General features: G+C 37.0%; 2 protein-coding genes across 5 annotated transcripts in view; one reads left to right on the top strand and one right to left on the bottom strand.

Moving 5' to 3' along the window:
- Traf4 (TNF receptor associated factor 4) overlaps positions 1 to 16503 on the top strand; it is a 53499-nt gene extending 36996 nt beyond the window's left edge. For all 4 annotated transcript variants that reach the window (XM_076431037.1, XM_076431026.1, XM_076431016.1 and 1 more), the window contains 5 exons: positions 9713 to 9817; positions 11706 to 11867; positions 12970 to 13287; positions 13403 to 13663; positions 14263 to 16503. In XM_076431037.1, the coding sequence (XP_076287152.1) occupies positions 9746 to 9817; positions 11706 to 11867; positions 12970 to 13287; positions 13403 to 13663; positions 14263 to 14616 (1167 nt within the window). In that variant the 5' untranslated portion in view covers positions 9713 to 9745 and the 3' untranslated portion in view covers positions 14617 to 16503. The remainder of the gene's footprint in view (positions 1 to 9712; positions 9818 to 11705; positions 11868 to 12969; positions 13288 to 13402; positions 13664 to 14262) is intronic.
- A 59-nt stretch (positions 16504 to 16562) lies between these two features.
- Positions 16563 to 18443, bottom strand: Psf2 (DNA replication complex GINS protein PSF2-like protein). The gene is made up of 4 exons (XM_076431131.1): positions 18008 to 18443; positions 17565 to 17673; positions 16773 to 16934; positions 16563 to 16703 (listed from the first exon to the last, which is right to left on the bottom strand). The coding sequence occupies exons 1-4, from the start codon at positions 18250 to 18252 to the stop codon at positions 16653 to 16655; spliced, it is 567 nt and encodes a 188-aa protein (XP_076287246.1). The 5' UTR covers positions 18253 to 18443; the 3' UTR covers positions 16563 to 16652.
- Positions 18444 to 18513: the final 70 nt, after the last annotated feature.

The following is an 18513-nucleotide window of genomic DNA, read 5'->3' as shown; positions in this document are numbered from 1 at the left end:
ATTGAAAAATAATTCGGAGTGCAAAGGATTGCATACAGAAAGGTTTTAAATAATCTCCTTTTATTAAATAATCTCTAAAAATTTAAATAATACTTTATCTTGTGGAGTATTTATTTCCTTCTCCCCCTTTAAATTTCTAACAATAAGTCTCCGAGTGCAATCATCTGTTTTAAATAATCTATACATTTTGGTTGACTACACAAGGGTTAATCATAACACCCACTGTACATATGTTCGGACGTATTGTATTTCGAGTGTCTGTTGCCGGGTCCTGTATGGAGATCTCTCTCGCGTTCGCCTAGATTAGAGAAATTCCAAGTGACATACAACGCCATGATATTCGTCCTCGGGGAGTAAGTGGAACGTACGCGAAGATCGTGTCCGTTATTTCGCCGTGACGTCACGACGACTTGTAACCGCTGTAACAGCGCCGGAGAGCCAGCTTGTGATGTCAGCTTCACGGTGCTTCACGCTGGTACATTCTAATTCGGTGGTCCTCGAGCAGCTTTCTCTAAAAACAGAAAACACCGTGCAATGACACTTGCAGCCATTCATTGAACCTAAAGCTCCCGTACGCAATTTCAACCGTTATTTCGCGAGAAATCACACAGAAATGCTTCTGTTTCCAAGTGTGGACCAGGTTTTAGACCAACCTAGTTACCGAATGCCAAACATAGAACAAGCATCGGACTATTATTTCGTCTACAATGATTTTACTTGCACCGAATGTCTGTTGTACCTTGTGTACAGAGGTTCAGAGCAGCTCCGTTATCTAAATCCGAGTGCGCTGGGCTTATTGTTAGATCTATTATTACACTGGTTTATCTTTTTTGAGATTGAAGTGCATTCCTAGATTAAGCTATCTCTTTGTGTTACTAATTGTTAGAAGCTTCAAAAAAGTTCTGCAATTATCTGGCTCTGAAGAATCTTTATTCAATCCCCTGTCGTATAATGTTCTTCGAGGATACAATGATTGGAACTTTTTGGCGTTAATAATCTGACGGAAGAGGAAAGAACAATTATATTTATTGTATGACCACCTTGGGTGCTTAAATTTTGATTGTAAAAAAATGGAAGGGGAAAATTTACTTTACCGAACACAAAATTTGTGCCTTTCTCCTAGAAATTATGATGTATTTGGTATGTAGACTAGTAGATTTGTATCCGAGGCGACTGCAGATCGAAGTTTCGATCCTGTAGGATCAATTGTTCAGGAGTTATGCTTGATTAATACAATATTTTCGATTTTTCTTGGTCTACCTCGACGTGGTAATAAATTCAGTATTTCAAACTCTGCATTCTCATCCATTGATATCTTATAGAAAATTTTATATGGTTTATTTCTCAAAAAACGCATCCAGCACATTTTTAACCAATTTATTGTTTCTCCGTTAGAATTCTTTACCCATTTAAAAATTGCAACCTCCTAAAATCTTGTTGATATGAAATCCTCTTGTTTCATTTCGTTTAAAATGAAGTTATTACCTTTTACCGGCACTTCTTGATAACATTATAATAATCTTGGGGGACAAACAGTAAATTATTTTTCTTTAATGACATTTCTACGATGCCAAAATCTCTGTCATTCGGTAAAAACGAATGTCCGATTTGTCAACTGACAAATGGACTCGGGCCACTTTTAAAATAAAAATTTGTGTCATTCTATTAACCAACTAATTTCCTTTTTACAAAATCTTTGTGATTTTAAATATATTAGTTACAATTTGCTTCAGGATGAAAAGATAACGTAGAAATGTAAATATTAAAATTGCCAGCTTGATTTTTCTCGAAAATGGACTTGGGCGACTTTCAAAATAAGCGGCTCATAATTTGTTAGAAGCGTCGATCCCGAGTTTGAATTTCAATGCTTCGGAATTCATGAATGAAATTAAAATATTTCAGACCGTAGAAAAGTGGATTTTCGCGTGACCCACAAAATGTACAACACATATCGAAACTATTGGCCCGATCTTCCTCGTTTCGCTAGACTTTCGAACTTACGTAACGTCGCTTTCGGTAATATGATTTTCCGTTGTTTGTACAGCTCTTCCACGAGACCACGCGCGAGAGAAACAGAGCACACGGTTCTCGTTTCGGTATTACGGAACTTGCGCAAAGCGGGATCGTTGCCCCGGCGACTGCTTAATTGGACGGTCTTTGTTTTAATTAATTCGTAGGCCCGTCGCCCCTACAATTGTTCCGGCGCCCGTTCGAACCCTGTTACACTTGCTACACGAATTTATGTACACGCGTAACGGAATCGTTATTTACCCTCATTAAACGTAATCCGTGAAGTTCATTGTTGAATTAGAAAAAACTACGCTCACGAGCCAGCCGCAGGATTTACCTCGTCGAGCGAACAATGCTCATTTGCGGAACAATAACACTCGTGAACCAATGCAAGCTTCTCTGAGAAAAGTAATTCGCGATCTTGAATATTCAAAACGAAATTGAAACGTTCAATCTTGTACACGTCTTTGTGAACGCAACAGGAAATAATGTGGGCCTTGAAGAATAATAATCGTTTCCTGTTTTGCTCGCAAGAGAAACCATTTCTGTGGATGATTGCGAAAGTTCCTGCCCGATGTTCAGAGACATTAAGACATTTTTCGTTGACAAAGGAACCACCAGGTTGGAAAACGTTCGCAGACAATTGTAGAAAATAGCGGTGATTAGACTGCGGATTTTTAGGCAAGATAAAAATTGTCTCTATTGATTGCGAGGAGATATATTCGAGATTATGCATTGTTAGCAAACTCCGAAAAATTTTGAAGAAATACACATTAATAATTACGATGAGACACAACTAGCATAATTATATAAACGTGGTACTTTAAAGACTTCGATATAAAATCGGCAATTTTATATGCTGTAGGATTTTTAAAAAAATCGATTTTGCAACCAGAAATTCTGAAATATTCGCTGTCGTGTGTGCTATTAGGTAGAATGTTCACGAATTTTTTGTCGAGCAGAACAAAAGGAGCATAATTCATGAAACGAAGGATCAAAAGTTCAATATGTAATAAAAATAAAACTGATATCGAACCCCGGAATGAGTACTTACAAGTTTCGAAGAGATACTTATAAGTACTTCGATGTTGAAAGGAATTGAAACTTTCACAAGTAGTACTCGAATCTTGGAAATCAGAACTGCACAGTAGGTTTTAAGCACTTTCTTTATTAAATTCGTAACTATTTAAGAATAATATTTCCGATAGATTATGAAATTATAGTTATACATGTTGAATTAAAAACAGATAATGATTAGAAAAATCAGAGAATTTCCGGTACGATATTCAGAAAAGTTTCGAATCTGTTCGACCAAAATTCGAATATACTTGCAAGTATTATTTCCATTTACCAAAGTACTTGTGAAAAGTTCGAAACGCCAAAAATCGATTATTCGCTTTTCATCTTTCTTCAATCATCTAAAAAAATAGAAGCGACTTAGAGTACCGGAATCAAGAGCCAATCGCTTCCAGTGCAAGTATATTTTTTATTCGCCGACGGGATCGTTTTATTCCCTGGTGTTCCTTTTTTACCTCTCGATTCCATCCTCGCAATCTCGAAACTGAAGAGGTAGGTCTGTCTCTTCCATTCCCGGCGGTGTTTATATCTTGCCGGCACCGGCTGGGTTGCGTTAGGTTCCTCGACCTTGCCGGTCGTGCAGGTTTCAAGTCGCAACGCGCCTCCAGACGTCCCCGTGTATACCGGGTGTACCTGTGTAGAGATATCCGACATGAAAGTGGACACTGGTCTCTGAACGTCTCGTGGATCATAAGTGCTTCCCGTTCTCCAAGCTTGGACAGTGCCGATCTATAGTTTCTATGAAGCGGTGTAACAATTTCTGCGAAACAACTTGTATCTCCATCGATTGTAGAACAGTTCTGCGTGATTGGAGCAGTATGTATCAGGAAACTGGATGTCGAGCTCTGATGATGGTTTGTTCAAGCTTTTAAAGCCGTTTAAATTTTATTGAACTCAAATGATTAAGAGAGTTATGCTAATAATATTCCCCAATTATAGAAGAGCATAGGGGAAATTATGAATTATAGTAACTAGGTTCTCAGTTCTCAGGATAAAAATTGTGAAAACGAGGGCGCACGAGAGTGAATCATTTTTCTACCGCGTGGCATCGTTGGTTTCAGCTATTCGGAATGCAACGCGCTGATTGGAGCAGTATCAGGAAAGCACTAATGATGGGTCATTTAAATTTTATTGAGCTCACATGGTTAAGGGAATTATCCTAATAATATTATTCTCAGGATAAAAATTGTGAAAACGAGGGGCGCACGAGAGTGAAAAATTTTTCTATCGCGTTGCATCCTTGGTTTGAGCTATTCGGAGTGCAACGCGCTGATTGCAGAATTATCAGGACAGCACTAATGATGGGTTTGCTAGAGCTTTTAAGGGCATTTAAATTTTATTGAACTCAAATGATTAAAAAATAGTTGACACTATCCTAATAATATTCCTTACTTTTAGAAATTATGAATTGTTAGAAAATTATGAATTATGGTAACAAGAAGGGTGTTAGTCCTCAAGATAAAAATTGTGGAAATGAATTGTGAATTTTTCTATCGCGTTCCATCGTTCTTACAATCAGTAACGGGACAGCAATAATGATGGGTTTGCTAGAACTTCTAAAACCTTTAAAATTTCATTGAACTCAAATGATTAAGGGAATTATCCGAATAGTATTATTCTCAGGACAAAAATTATGAAAACGAGGGGCGCGCGAGAGTGAAAAATTTGTCTACCGCGGCGCATCGTTGGTTTCAGCTATCCGGGGTTCGTCGCGTGAACAATTCATCAGGAATATTATTGGAGGCAATAATGATTTCGGAGCACGACAGTACCGCGTTAAATATATTCCCGTTTTGCCTCCCGCATGGCCGGTTTCTCAGTACGGGGCGCCTCCTGCATCAGGGTTATTATTGAACTCGCTATTTCCGAAAACCGTCACGACTCGCACGACGGCCGTCGCGTGTTCTTCCTGGAACAAGCAACAGCGGCATGAAAATTCTAAAAGGATCGGAATGTAACCTCCGGACGGTCTACACGTCGGTTCCCAAGCTCCTCCTTCTCCCAGGGAAAGTCATCCGGGGAACGTATTTAGATTTATTGAAGACCGCCACGCCCTCATCCGCGTGTCTTTTTCAATTATTACCATCCTGTTAATATAAATGTCCATGATTCGATAATTGGATCACCCTGATCATCGATAAATGAAGAACGTGTGTTGCGAGCCACCGATATACAGTGAACCACGAAAGTACTTGAACGCACTTTAAAATTAAAACAGTATAACTTTTTTATAATTGTACCAACCGACGTGATGTTTTGTCAGCAATTAAAAGCATTGGAGTACTAAATGATCTGCAAAATAGATTAAATAACAAAAGCATTTTTTAAAACTTTTTTATTTGGGACCTTAATGAAAATTCAAAATATATGTTTTGTAGATCTATGTTAGTTATTACAGATGCTGAAAATTTCATCAACATCGATTAACATATCCGAGAGCAACAAGTGGTTAAATGTGGTGAAAATGACAGTTCTTCGCGATTTTTGTTCCTGCTTAAAATTCACAGATCCTTGCATCTTTCGATGCGTGTCGTTTTTTCCTGCGTGAACCGATTTCGATGAAATGTTCAGCATGTGTACAACTAACATACATCTACGAAACGCATATTTTAAGTTTTCATTACGGTCTCTAATAAAAAAATTATAAATGGTGCTTCTTTCACTTTCTCATGTAATTCTTAGCAATTGCAATTTTTTCAAAATCTCCTTTGCATGTCATTTGGCAAATCGATTCTTCTAATTGCTCAAAAAAAGTCAGGTCGTTTGGTCCGATTATAAAAAAGTTATACACGTTTTAAAGCGCGTTCGAATACTTTCGTGGTTCACTGTAAGGGCCACCGATATTCATAGTCAAGCACTGATAAAGTTCACTGGGTCTAGTTCACGCGAACCGAACTTTCTCCGGAAGTTTGTAACGTGGAAACGGAATATGTAATTCGGGACATTGTAATCGGTTGCATAATCGTTCATTAGCATCGGCGTTTTCCGGCAACTCCCGCGGTCACGAACGCGATATTTCAATTCAATGGGAAGCTTACTCTGTGATTAAACTCGTGCACTTTCGTCGGATGGAAATTCATCGATTCTCTGATTTAGATATCGTAAAACCTTCTCGATTTCCCTACAATTTAATCACAAGTTGGTCAACAATAATCGTGTAGAGACAGTTTAATAGTCGTGTTATGGAACATTTTTAATACTGAATTTATGCAGATTTTATGCGTTATTTGCAGTAATATATGCTTGAATAAAGGAACTTATTAAATAATTTCCCACGAACGCACGCTCACAATAATTACAAAATGAAAAAACTGAAACCGGTTATTCGGCCGGTAATAGTCAGCGTAGTTGAAATGTGAGCTCGTAAATGAAGCACAATTGGTCGAATTATAATGCAAAACGAGACGGGAAAAAATCTCGGGAAGAATGCTGCAACTATTTTTGAGTGGCATATAAGTATTAAATAAACATATGTGCCCATAATTACGAAAGTGGTGTAATTGGAAATTTAAAAAAATGAGTTTATCAGTTATTTCACATCACATTTCACATCACATTTATTTTAAACTAAATGAATTCAATGTGATTTTTACAATATTGTCAAATATGAACCGTTGGTATTATTATTTAGTTTTAATTATGAAAGTAGTCCAAGTCAAAAATATAAAAAACAGAGTTTACCAGTTATTACTGTAGGATTAATGGGCCTTCACCAATAACATCCTTTGGATAATTAAAAAAGAACACATTCTACTCGTCACGCGTTTGCTAACATTTTAAGGATGTTCTGGAGGTATATAAAAACGCAACAAAATTTTTGAAAATTTGACAAGATATAATTCTTACTAAATTTAATGCAATTACCAAAGTTTGGGTTCGATTCACTGCACCGTTTAAGAATTATAGCAACTTGAAGTTTGCACATTTTAACACTTCTTATGGAGAACTCATAAAATTCCACTTCAAACCCTATTTAAACCTTGAAAAAAACGCAACTAGAAACTCCAATTTAAAAAAATACACTCAAAAACAAAAATATACTCGTGAATGGCTTTCATTGCCAATACAATGGATTTCGAATTTCTTGTACTTTCGTCTCCCATTGTGCCTCCAGAGCATCCTTAAAAATCTCAAAACTCATAATGATAAAAGCCTGAAATGATAAAAATAGATTACTTTCGAAAAATAATAAAAAACAACATATTTTCGTATGCGATTCACACAGAATTTCACATTCATAATAAATTTTCATTAATCGAGACTGATAAACTTCTAAATTAAAATGTTACATAATATACCAACATGTTTTAATTTATTCAAAAATGTAATCCTTTAAATATCTCCAAAGAAGAAATATATGATTTAGACCACTTTCGTGATTATGGGCACATGTGGTTCCACGGAAATAGAAAACTAAACATAGCCGGTTGAAAAGGAAGAAGTAGAAATGTAGAAAAGCTTATGAAATTGAATGACCCTCGCGAGGGAGCGGTATTTCCGTAAACCACCCCATGCGGGTACGCGGAGTGACGTATTCGAATAATTCTTACCGTTTCTATCTGGGTGGCGTACGCCTGAACCGGTTCGAATCATTGCTCTATCGAGAATGTACAAATGTATCTTGCCGCTAGACAAGGGTGGCGAATGGGTCAACCGGCAAGAATGATCGGGGCATAGCAACCGGTACCGGACGCGCATCGGAGAAAATGAATTACCATATTTTACCGGTGCCTTGGAATGCCAAACGAGTTGTTTATTGGGCATGAGTCCGCCGTGGGGCTCTGTCGCGGACATAGCAGAGACCGGTAACGACTACCTGTTACCCAATTAATCGCTACCCACGTTCGAGAAGGTCTAGTTCCACTCGGGGACACCGAGGAAACGAATCGTCGCGTTCGAGGATAATAATTTCTCGTCTCATCCTCGGCTGCTTCAAACATTTTCTCGGTTTCTCGATCATCGTAAACCCGGTCACGTTTTCCATTCACAGCTCTGTTATCGGTAGCTCTCGGATTAATTCGACGATATAGTTGTTAATAACTGTATCAATTTCCGAGCGTCGTATAATATCGTGTCAGGCTGTATCCGCGTAACACGACATTGGTATTAGCAAAATCCTTTTAACATTCGCGCAGTGTCGATGCAAAACGAGTCACAGAAATACAAACCGAGGCAGGAAACAGTTTGCAACTATATTTCAGTAATTTTATATCAAGTGTTCATGTAGAAGGTGTATCTGAGTTGAACAGCAATTAATTATTTTGTAATTCACTTCTGTAATCGATTATTTAATGTAATCATAGTAAGTGTAATCATTAATCAGTCAATCACCGTTGAAATAAATCAGTAATCGTGATTACTAGACTTCTAAAAACATTAAAAGAATTAAATACAGTAGATCCTCTATTGACGCAAAAACCTCGGCGAGGTCCGTTTGCATCGATCGTAGAGGAACACTATTTTTTTTATTTGAACTGTGCCGACGAGTGCGACTCTCCGCGTCGCATTAGTAGTGGTTCACACCGATATACCCGAGCCGAGATCTAATTACTACGATCGAAAAAGAATCCTCAGTTTCTAATTACTACAGTGGGGGTGATATTTTCCATCGTGTAGCACCTTTTTGCGTGGATAGAGGATTTACTATAGTGCTATTACACTATTTTCTCAACCTAGTAACATTATACATTAGAGAAAGAAAAATGTAAGGGAAAAGATTTTTTATACGTATTTGGTGGTTCTTCCTTTATTTATTTAATTGATTATTTCTTAGTTAAAAACAAATATAAGTTACACAAATATAAATTACAACAATGTTTGAAACAAAATTGTTTAAAATAAGTAGCAGTCAAGGAACTGTCCTTTGAAGTCAATTTCAAATAAAACACTTAAAATAGTAGGGAATTGTTGGCAATAAATTTGAAAAATAATTCAGAGTGCAAAGGGTAAAACACATTAAGAAGGAAAATAAATGTTTAGTTCATTCCAATTACTTGCAATTCAGATGGAAAATGTTTATTTTCCATAAAAATCCCCGGTCTAATGATTACCTTCTGTGATTTGTAATCGTTATTAATCAGTACTCTTTCAATCAATCACTGATTAATTATATTTTATACAGATCTGTAATGTATATCTGTACAACGTTGAAAATTGTACAACTTTCCTCGTGTGTAGAATGATTGTACAAAAAATTATTATGAAAAAGTAAGATGTCAAAAGCAAAAATTTTCTACAAAGTCCAATAAAATTATAGTCGATGGACTACATCATTGATCGCACACCTGTACGTCTATGTGTAAATCACATGCCAGTGAATATAATTATAATGAAGTACATGTCAAACATTATTTAATTAATCAAGCTTGAATTGTTTAAATAGAGTATACATATACGTGAACATACACACGCACGCAGTCTGTTAATCGGGAACATAAATGTGTCGATGGCATCCAACAACTCACAGAACCATTGCTAGTTACCGGTACACGCAGTATAAATTATTGATAGTCCTCTCTCTTTCTCTCTCTCTGTGAATCGCGATAAACGCCGCCGCGTTCCTCACCGTTTTTCGTCTGGGAAAACTTGCTCACGATAACGATCTCGTCTCCTTTGTGTGTTACAGAATTTCCAAGACTTGGAAGCTGAAAAGGCAATAATGGGCTCCATTGTATACTGCATCCATCACAAGGACGGGTGCAAGTGGTCGGACGAACTTAGAAAGTTGAAGGTGAGTCTCGCGATTCCGATTTTCCTTATATCCTCCTTCCCACAACGAAAGAATGCTGCTAGCAATTAAACGAGCCTCGCTTGCGACAATCAAACGAACATGAAGTTGCCATTTAACGTTAGACTACTGTTGAAACGGCGTAAGCCTTTTAAATATCGATGTTTGATTTTTAAGATAAATTCCTTGTGGTTCCTTTCACTAGTTCAAAGCAATCCCAGTAAAGTTCGATTAATATTTTAGACTGTAGATCCTTCGCATTTTTGGCAGGTACAAACAATGCTTTTAGGTTGAAAAATAATCCTCCAAAATTTTAAGTCGCTAACCCCTCATTTAAGGGTAATATGAGGGTAAACACCCTAAACTCTTTATAATTTTTTTCTCTGATGTTTAATCAACATATTAAGATGATGATAAACGAAAATACTCGAACTGAGCAAATTATGAAGGGTAGAACAAAATTTATTTTTTAAGGGTGGGGCCTGCAAGCAACCCTTTGAGTGACACCTACCAAAAAATTCATAAACAATGTTCTGCTAGCTATCTAATATATCTAAAAGTTTCAAGATGATCGAATTGGTGGAACACAGTTAAAGAATGGAAAAACAAATGAATTCTTACGACTTATAATTTTGGGGGATTATCTTCCAACCTAAAAGTATAATTTTGCATACGATATCAATAAAAAATTGTCGTGCTGGCACCTGGACTTAATAAAATATTTTAATTTAACTTATCACTTTGTACAGTTATGTGCCGACTGTTGTAGCATACTTAGAAATCCCAAATATGTAGCTGCAGGGCATGGAGGGTTCAAAAAAGTTTGTGGGTGGACGTAGCAAGGACCTCTCACAAGGTTGACTACTTCTCACCGGTGTGAATAGTTCAGCTTCATTAAGACTAAAAGTGTAACTTCATTTTGACGGGTTTTAGAATATTTAATTTACGATTATTAACACTTTACCTACCGGAAGCCTATTAATAGGATTTTCAATAGTTGTGCTGTACCAAAGAAAGCATAGAAATTTTCTTTTACATTGCAATCTTAAATGAAACCGTTAGATGACGTTATTAAGGGTGACCTGTTAGTTCACAATAAAAATTGCTGTTGCTATTGAAGGTTCCATTAAAAAGTGTTTAGCCATGTACCACAGATTTCTTAAAATTATGCAATACTCACCGGTCGGTAATGTGTTAAGATTGTAAGGATACATATACAGGGTGTCCCAGCTAACTTGACCACCTTGAATATCTTTGTTGTTTTTAACGATACGTCAATTGTCTGAAGGACAAAGTTGAATGGTAAAATGGGGCTCATAAGATACCAACAACATTTTTTTTTTCATGTACTTTTTTTACGAGATATCAAGGTCACCTTCATTTTTTTAATGGAATGAGGTATTTTTCAATACATCAATCGATGCAGCTGGACATTCGTTATAAAAAAGTACTAACCTATGTATGTCGAAAAGTTAGTAGTTCAGGATATACTTCAATTTAAAAAACTCTAAGTAATGGTATTTTAGAGTTTTTTAAATTGAAATATCTCCTGAACTACTAGCTTTTCGACATACATAGGTTAGTACTTTTTTATAACGAATGTCCAGCTGCATCGATTGACGTATTGAAAAATACCTCATTCCATTTGAAAAAATGAAGGTGACCTTCATATCTCATAAAAAAATTACATGAAAAAAAAAATTTTGTTGGTATATTATGAGCCCCATTTTACCATTCAACTTTGTCCTTCAGACATTTGACGTATCTTTAAAAACAACCAAGATATTCAAGGTGGTCAAGTTAGCTGGGACATCCTGTATAACGTAAAATGTCCCAGAAATGTCTGTACAATGTGTTGAAGGTATTTGAAAAATTGCATTGCTCTGTTTAGGCTCACCTGAATACCTGCAAGCACGATGCAGTGCCTTGCAGCAACAAGTGCGGCGCAATGATCCCGCGTGTACTCATGGAGGACCATTTGAAGTACACTTGCGCTCAGCGGCGAGCACGCTGCGACTTCTGTGCCAAAGAATTCACCGGTCACACGCTCGAGGTAACTGCTCCCGCATTAATTAGAGAACCACGATTGAGTGCCAGCCGTTAACTGTACAACTGGGAACAGAAACAAAGAGCAACAAACGACGAAAGGAAATTTCTCGAATAGTTCTTGCAGCGATATTCCCTTGTACATTTTCAACACGAACAACCGCAAACTTGAAGTCTCTCTGAAGTCTTACACTGTGAGCCTTCAGAGTCCTTGACCTCTTCTCTTCTGAATATCTCAAAACGCCGTCGAGACTTCAAACGTTAGCGGGACAAAGTTGTCGTGGATGAATGTTAAAAGTTTGAATTTGAAAGTTTCCTTGAAGTGTCGCTTTTGAAGATGAACGCCCTAAGGCTATCTTAATATTGTCGGCGGCACTCGATGACATCAGGCTACTTGAACTGCTGGCAGCTGCTACACACCTCTTCTCGAGTCATCTGTTTATCAAGAAAATTCTTCTGTCGATCATTAGTTTCATGATATAAACTAAAACAAACATGTTTGATAAAGCAATTTTAAAACGTTAAAAAAAAATTGGTCCCACTTTACGTGATCATAACTCCGTCAAAACTTGCCGTATCGATATCGTTAAACAATGGTTTGAAAGCCTGAAACCTCTAGTTTCAGATGCTCTGTTTCGAATTGTTGCTATGTTGGTTTTTTACAAAGTTGTAGCGAGATGAAGACAATATTGACGGTTAACAAAAACCAGCACCATGAGCATACTCCAACATCCCACACCAATACCGTAGACTGATCACATATTAATCTGGTTATCCGAGAGGTGGTAAACTGTATTCCCCTCGATTTCCCCGATCTGGCGACGCCGCCAGTTATGTAGAAAATGGAGTGCGATTAATTGAATTTGAAACTTCTTGGTAGCTCCGCAAGTTCTACTGAATATCAAATTTATAGATGCTTTCGGCGCTACCGTTTCGATCAATTACTAATATAGCAATTTTGCAGAAAATTTACTTCTTTCCTGATGTTTTGGTTCCGTTTTGAACCTTCTACTGAATGTTGAAACTCAGAAAGAAGTTCATTACACTGACAGATTTGATCTTTTTAACTTTGTACTTTTGTTTTAACGTTGCTATTCGTCTCGTTGCAGAAACACACGGGCACATGTGGCTACGAGCCTCTGTACTGTGAGAACAAATGCGGCATGAAGGTGCAGAGAAGGCATCTCAGCCAGCACAAGTTGGGCGAATGTGCGAAAAGACTGGTGGCCTGTCGCTATTGCAATAAAGAGTTTGTTTTCGACACGCTCGGCGCCCACCATGCTAAATGTGGACGTTTCCCAGTCGCCTGTCCTCATCGCTGTGAAACCGCAGTGTTACCAAGGGAGGATTTGGAGGTTCACTTGAAAGACCATTGCACCACACACCTTCTGTCTTGTACGTTTAAAGATGCCGGTTGTCGTTTCAAGGTACGCTGATCAATTATTTTCATCTGTATATACTGTTACTTATGGAGAATTTTCTAATCTCTTTCTCCAGTTTCGTTCCGAACGTTATTCTAATCAATCTTGTTTCTTGTTGCAGGGCAACAGGTTCTCGTTGGACAAACACTTAGAGGAATCAGCGAAGATGCATCTGAGTCTCATGTGCAGCGTCGTGACGAAGCAGCAACATCAAATAACCAGCCTGAAATCGGCCATCAGCAAATTGTCATTAAATTACACGGGCACGCTGATATGGAAGATCACAGATTACAGTGCCAAAATGTCCGAGGCGAGGGCTAAGGAAGGCATGGAGCTGGTCAGCCCTCCTTTCTACACTAGTCAATATGGTTACAAGCTACAAGTACGTTCACATTAATGATTACTGTCCAATACTCAAATAATCAAACTGTTCGATGATTCTTATAGATAGACTGCGGATGTTTATGCAATTATGACTTTCGAAAATTTAAAAGTAATGCTAGGGTATAAAATACGACAGAACTTGGCGCGATTTTAATTTATTTCAGACCTAAAAAGGCTACTACCACGGAAAATAAAATTTTATTTAACTCGACTTTCTTAAAATTCGTCTACAAAAATTGTCTACTTTGCACTCCTTTGTCGAGTGCGACTCGGAGAAAGAAAAATGTAAATGAAACAGGTTTTTATATGTATTTGGTTCTTCCTTTATTTATTTCATTCCTTATTCTATAGTGAAAAACAAATATAAGTTCCACAAATATAAATTACAACAAAGTTTGAGAGCTATGTTTAATATAAGGAACTGTCCTTTGAAGCAAATTTCAAATAAAACGCTTAAAATAGTAAGGAGTTGTTGGCAATAAAATTAAAGAATAATTCGGAGTGCAAAGGGTTAACACTCACTGTTTGTCGAAACAAGAATCTATAAAAATCTCTATAAAAACGCAACAGTATTAACGCTGAATTTTTCTTTTTCAGGCATCGGTTTTCTTAAACGGAAACGGAACCGGCGAAGGAAGTCACATTTCCATATACATAAAGATCCTTCCTGGAGAGTACGATGCTCTGTTGCGGTGGCCATTCTCTCACAGTGTGTCTTTCACCATATTCGATCAGATGGAGGTCGCGGAAAAGGCGTGCAATATTGTCGAAAGCTTTATACCGGATCCAACATGGAAGAACTTCCAAAGGCCGAGTCGCGAGCCTGACTCTCTCGGTTTCGGTTTTCCAAGATTCGTTTCCCACGAGATGGTCAAAAGACGGCACTTCGTCAAAGACAACACCATGTTCATTCGAGTGAAAGTCGACCCTAGCAAAATCGTAGCCGTCTAAATGTTAATTCGTTAACGCGTATCGTACCACTAACTCGACTACTATCGTTCCACGTAGGCACACACTGGTATCGTTTCACGTAAATAGTTCGATGCGGTTGTTGCGCATTTCTTATGTTACACGTAATGACAGTCCAGTAAACGACTCACGATTATTCTATTTATTTGCATCGGCCGTGTACTTGGTGTGATAGTGCGGAGTACTTTACATGCAGCGACTCCCGCTAATATTCAGACACTCTTCAAGAGACGATAATTTTTTAAATATTGAATCACGCGACTTGGATTTTTTTGAGAAGTTAGAACAATTACTTTACTACATGAGACGCGAGGAAGAAATTTTGAAAAAAATCGCAATTGGTCGTAATTACATTCAAAATAGGCCGACGTTGCAATGAACTACAAATGTTTAATGCAATAAAGCTGAAGATTCTTTCATCTTTCAATGTTTGTCGATTTTCCTCGCGTCAATCGATTTCGATGGAACTTTCACAATTTAAATAACAAGAACAATTACTTTACTACATGACGCGAGGAAGAAATTTTGAAAAAATCGCAATTGGTCGTAATTACATTCAAAATAGGCCGACGTTGCAATGAGCTACAAATGTTTAATGCAATAAAACTGAAGATTCTTTCATCTTTCAATGTTTGTCGATTTCCCCGGCGTCAATCGATTTCGATGGAAATTTCACAATTTAAATAACAATTGATCGAACCAGTGCGCCGAAATCATTTAAATTTTGTTAGCAACAATCTATATACGATCGACATAAGAAAACATTGAACTTTCACAATGATTGACACAGATCTACAAAACGAATTTTTTAAATTTTCTATACAGGCCCACATAAAAAAGTTGTAACATGCAACTTTTAGTATTTTCTCTACAAATCCGACCAATTGCAATTTTTGAAAAGATCTCTGTCGCATCCTGTAGTAAACTAATTACTCTAGCTTTCCGAAAAAGCTCAAATCGTACGGTCCAATGTTTACAAAGTTATTGTTTCTTTGAGAGCGTCCGAATATTAATGAGAGTCACTGTACAGGCCACATGGTACTTACGTTGTATACCATAGTAATATTTATTCAGGGTATCTCTGAAAGTTTTAGAAACAATAGTACGGCAGTATCTCTGGATTTGTACAGTTCGCCCAATTACGTCGTGTTTGGATTCGTCATCGGTGAGAAAACATCGGTATGATAATAGACGAAGGTATAACGATAACTAGCAGAACCTTCAGTTGTGAACTGATACAATCCCGAGTCTCTAAACATGTGCGTCACTGCCTCGAAAGCGTGTACAGTTTTGGAGGTATCGCCGCAACGTCCAACGGCAAGATCTTTCATTGGGAACTACATAAAAATGTTCGCACCGCGTTTCACGATTTGTATAAATTTTTAATGGTTCTGACCAACTTACTTCTAACTCGTATTTGTATTAAACAAAAAAAAATGATATTTCTGTTGCGTCACGGTTCCCTACGGTTTTAATCACCTGTTCGGCAACACGAGTTTCCGTTCCGTGTCGCGCTGCGATCGATGTTTCCGTGAACATGTTTAATCGTCACATTGAAACAGAGATCTTCAAAGTTCTAAGAGTTCGCCAGTCGAACAACGTTTTCTTCATCGAAAGGATTTACTTTTAAGAATTCAAATCAAAGATGATTAAAGGACTGTTTACTATAAGCTTAGGAAATGTAAATATTGTGAAAAAAGAGAAGATCGAGGGGCGAGCAATTTGTCCGCGCGACAGATCTACTAATGTAAATACGCATTTACTACATGTTAGTGATAATGAGAAATTGTGATTGAGATGCTAGTGACTGTATGTAATGATCTAAGATTAAGAAATAATAAAACTATTATATCATGTTCGTATATTATATATTATGAGAGCAATCATTTCTGTCCATCCCAATAATTACTGCCGCTGATATAACAAGTAATTACAAAAAGTTAATACTTAAGAAATTTCATTAATCAGTATATACATGTATATTTACAGTTTTAAAATTGACAATGGTAGTCCTGATTTCATGGTTTTTGAGAGTTCTCTGCAGTTTGTGACTGGGAAACTCTTGCCGACTAGAAAAATGAAATTATTACAGAATAATCATTACTTCGCCGATTGAATCGATTCGTTGTTACACTCACGGTTTGAATCCTATACATCTGGTCCAAAGCGTGCGGTAGCAATGGCCTTACACTGTTAATTTCCATAGCAGTCAGATGATCCAATTTTGCGTGTAAAGCTTCGCTTTTTAGAAAAGCGTCTATCGATGTACGTAGCTTGGACATTCTTATGTCCCATATATCCTGAAAACGATTACTACATTAATTAATCTATATAAATAAAAATCAAATGCTGTTTGTTGGTAAGCGCATCACTTGAGAACGGCTGGACCGATTTGGCTAATTCTTTTTTTAAAATGTTCGTATTAGTCCGAACTAGGTTATGGGATAAGAAACATTGGAAAAGTATCACGGAAAAATGGAAAATTCGGGAAAAACTAAAAGTGTGCTTTTAGAATCATATTTCAATACAACAAAAAAACGAACGTCGTTGCTTTTAATCAATATTTTAATAGAATGTCGCAGCTTTTAATCAATAATTCAATAGAAATTTACATTATCGATGTCTGTTTGCATTATCGACATTATAAACATTCGCCAGTTAGTGTGAAATAAATTTAGACAGATAAAGAACGCTAACTTAGATAAAGAGAATTAAACATTTCTTCCGACCTAGAATATTTCCATTCTCTATCATTTTTTAACTTTGCTGGATATGAAATTGATATACTACCTCGTACAATACTTAAATGTTTAGTAATTGATTAGATACCAACATATCTAATAATGTAAACAATATTTTAAATAATGATAGATATTTTCAGTGGTGCCTCAGAGTCACCACTCGAGTGCTAAGGGCTAAATCTTTCTCACCTTTATTGCTGTCCTTATCACGTCTGAATCAGGTATGTCTTCGTTGCCATGGCTCAATAAAAGTTGCGCCTCATCTATATAATGATTGCTAGGCATTTTGGTAAACAACCTAAACAAATTATCGTGCGACAAAGTATTAGATGATTGCATAAGTTTGTGCCTGATTTTCACACATGTAGAAAAGAATGGTGACTATATAATTGATTAATAAAGTTGTATTCTTTAAAATTTAACCATTGAATTTTACTTTCAAATCAGGCACGAACTTACGCAATCATCTGATATATAATAGAAATTTATCATACAATAAAGTATTTCTTTGTAATAAAGTATACAAGGTGGTCCACTTAAATGTAGCCACCCTGTATAGAATAATAGAGAAATAATAGACTATTTATATTATATATTATTTACAATAGAGTTTTTTTTATAATAGATTATACTTGGATAATTTTTCGTCTTCTTTCGCCTCGTTCAATGTATCTGCATTCATCCATTCTTGATTAATAATTCGGCACTTCTGTTGCTGCTTCAAGTTCACTGCCAACCAGATTGGAACTTTGACAGGTAGACCAGCACGAAACGGGCCTATCGACCCCGATATCAAATGAATCGTGTCAAAGCTAAAATTCGGCACTATCGAAACCAACTCCTTTTCACCAAGAAACTCCACCTCACTTGGATCCATAATTATTCAGTACTATTTTACTTATTAATTCTTAAATTAGGCTATTCTCACTCCAAAATCCTCAACATCATGCGCTCGCATATGTCACGTCGCAGCGTCGCAGCTGCGACAATAAGTTTTGGCGGGAAATGCACGGTGTGCCATGTTTGAAACGCTACCTGTTGCTAACTACGCTAACTTCAAATATATTCAAAACGCAAGCGCCGCGCCGCGCCGACGAGATATGTACTATCTGATACAGTGATGCCAGAGCTGTGGTAC

The sequence above is a fragment of the Lasioglossum baleicum genome, chromosome 1, assembly GCF_051020765.1.
Source record: "Lasioglossum baleicum chromosome 1, iyLasBale1, whole genome shotgun sequence".
NCBI classification, from domain to species: Eukaryota; Metazoa; Arthropoda; class Insecta; order Hymenoptera; family Halictidae; genus Lasioglossum; species Lasioglossum baleicum.
This window is presented reverse-complemented; position numbering and strand designations above follow the sequence as displayed.

Coding starts and splice junctions, on each gene's coding strand:
- Psf2 (XM_076431131.1), bottom strand. CDS start 18,252: ATGGATCCAAGTGAGGTGGAGTTTCTTGGTGAAAAGGAGTTGGTTTCG. Junction 17,674..18,007: donor GAAGACGAAAAATTATCCAA/GTATAATCTATT, acceptor TAATTTGTTTAG/GTTGTTTACCAAAATGCCTA. Junction 16,704..16,772: donor AGATGTATAGGATTCAAACC/GTGAGTGTAACA, acceptor TCATTTTTCTAG/TCGGCAAGAGTTTCCCAGTC.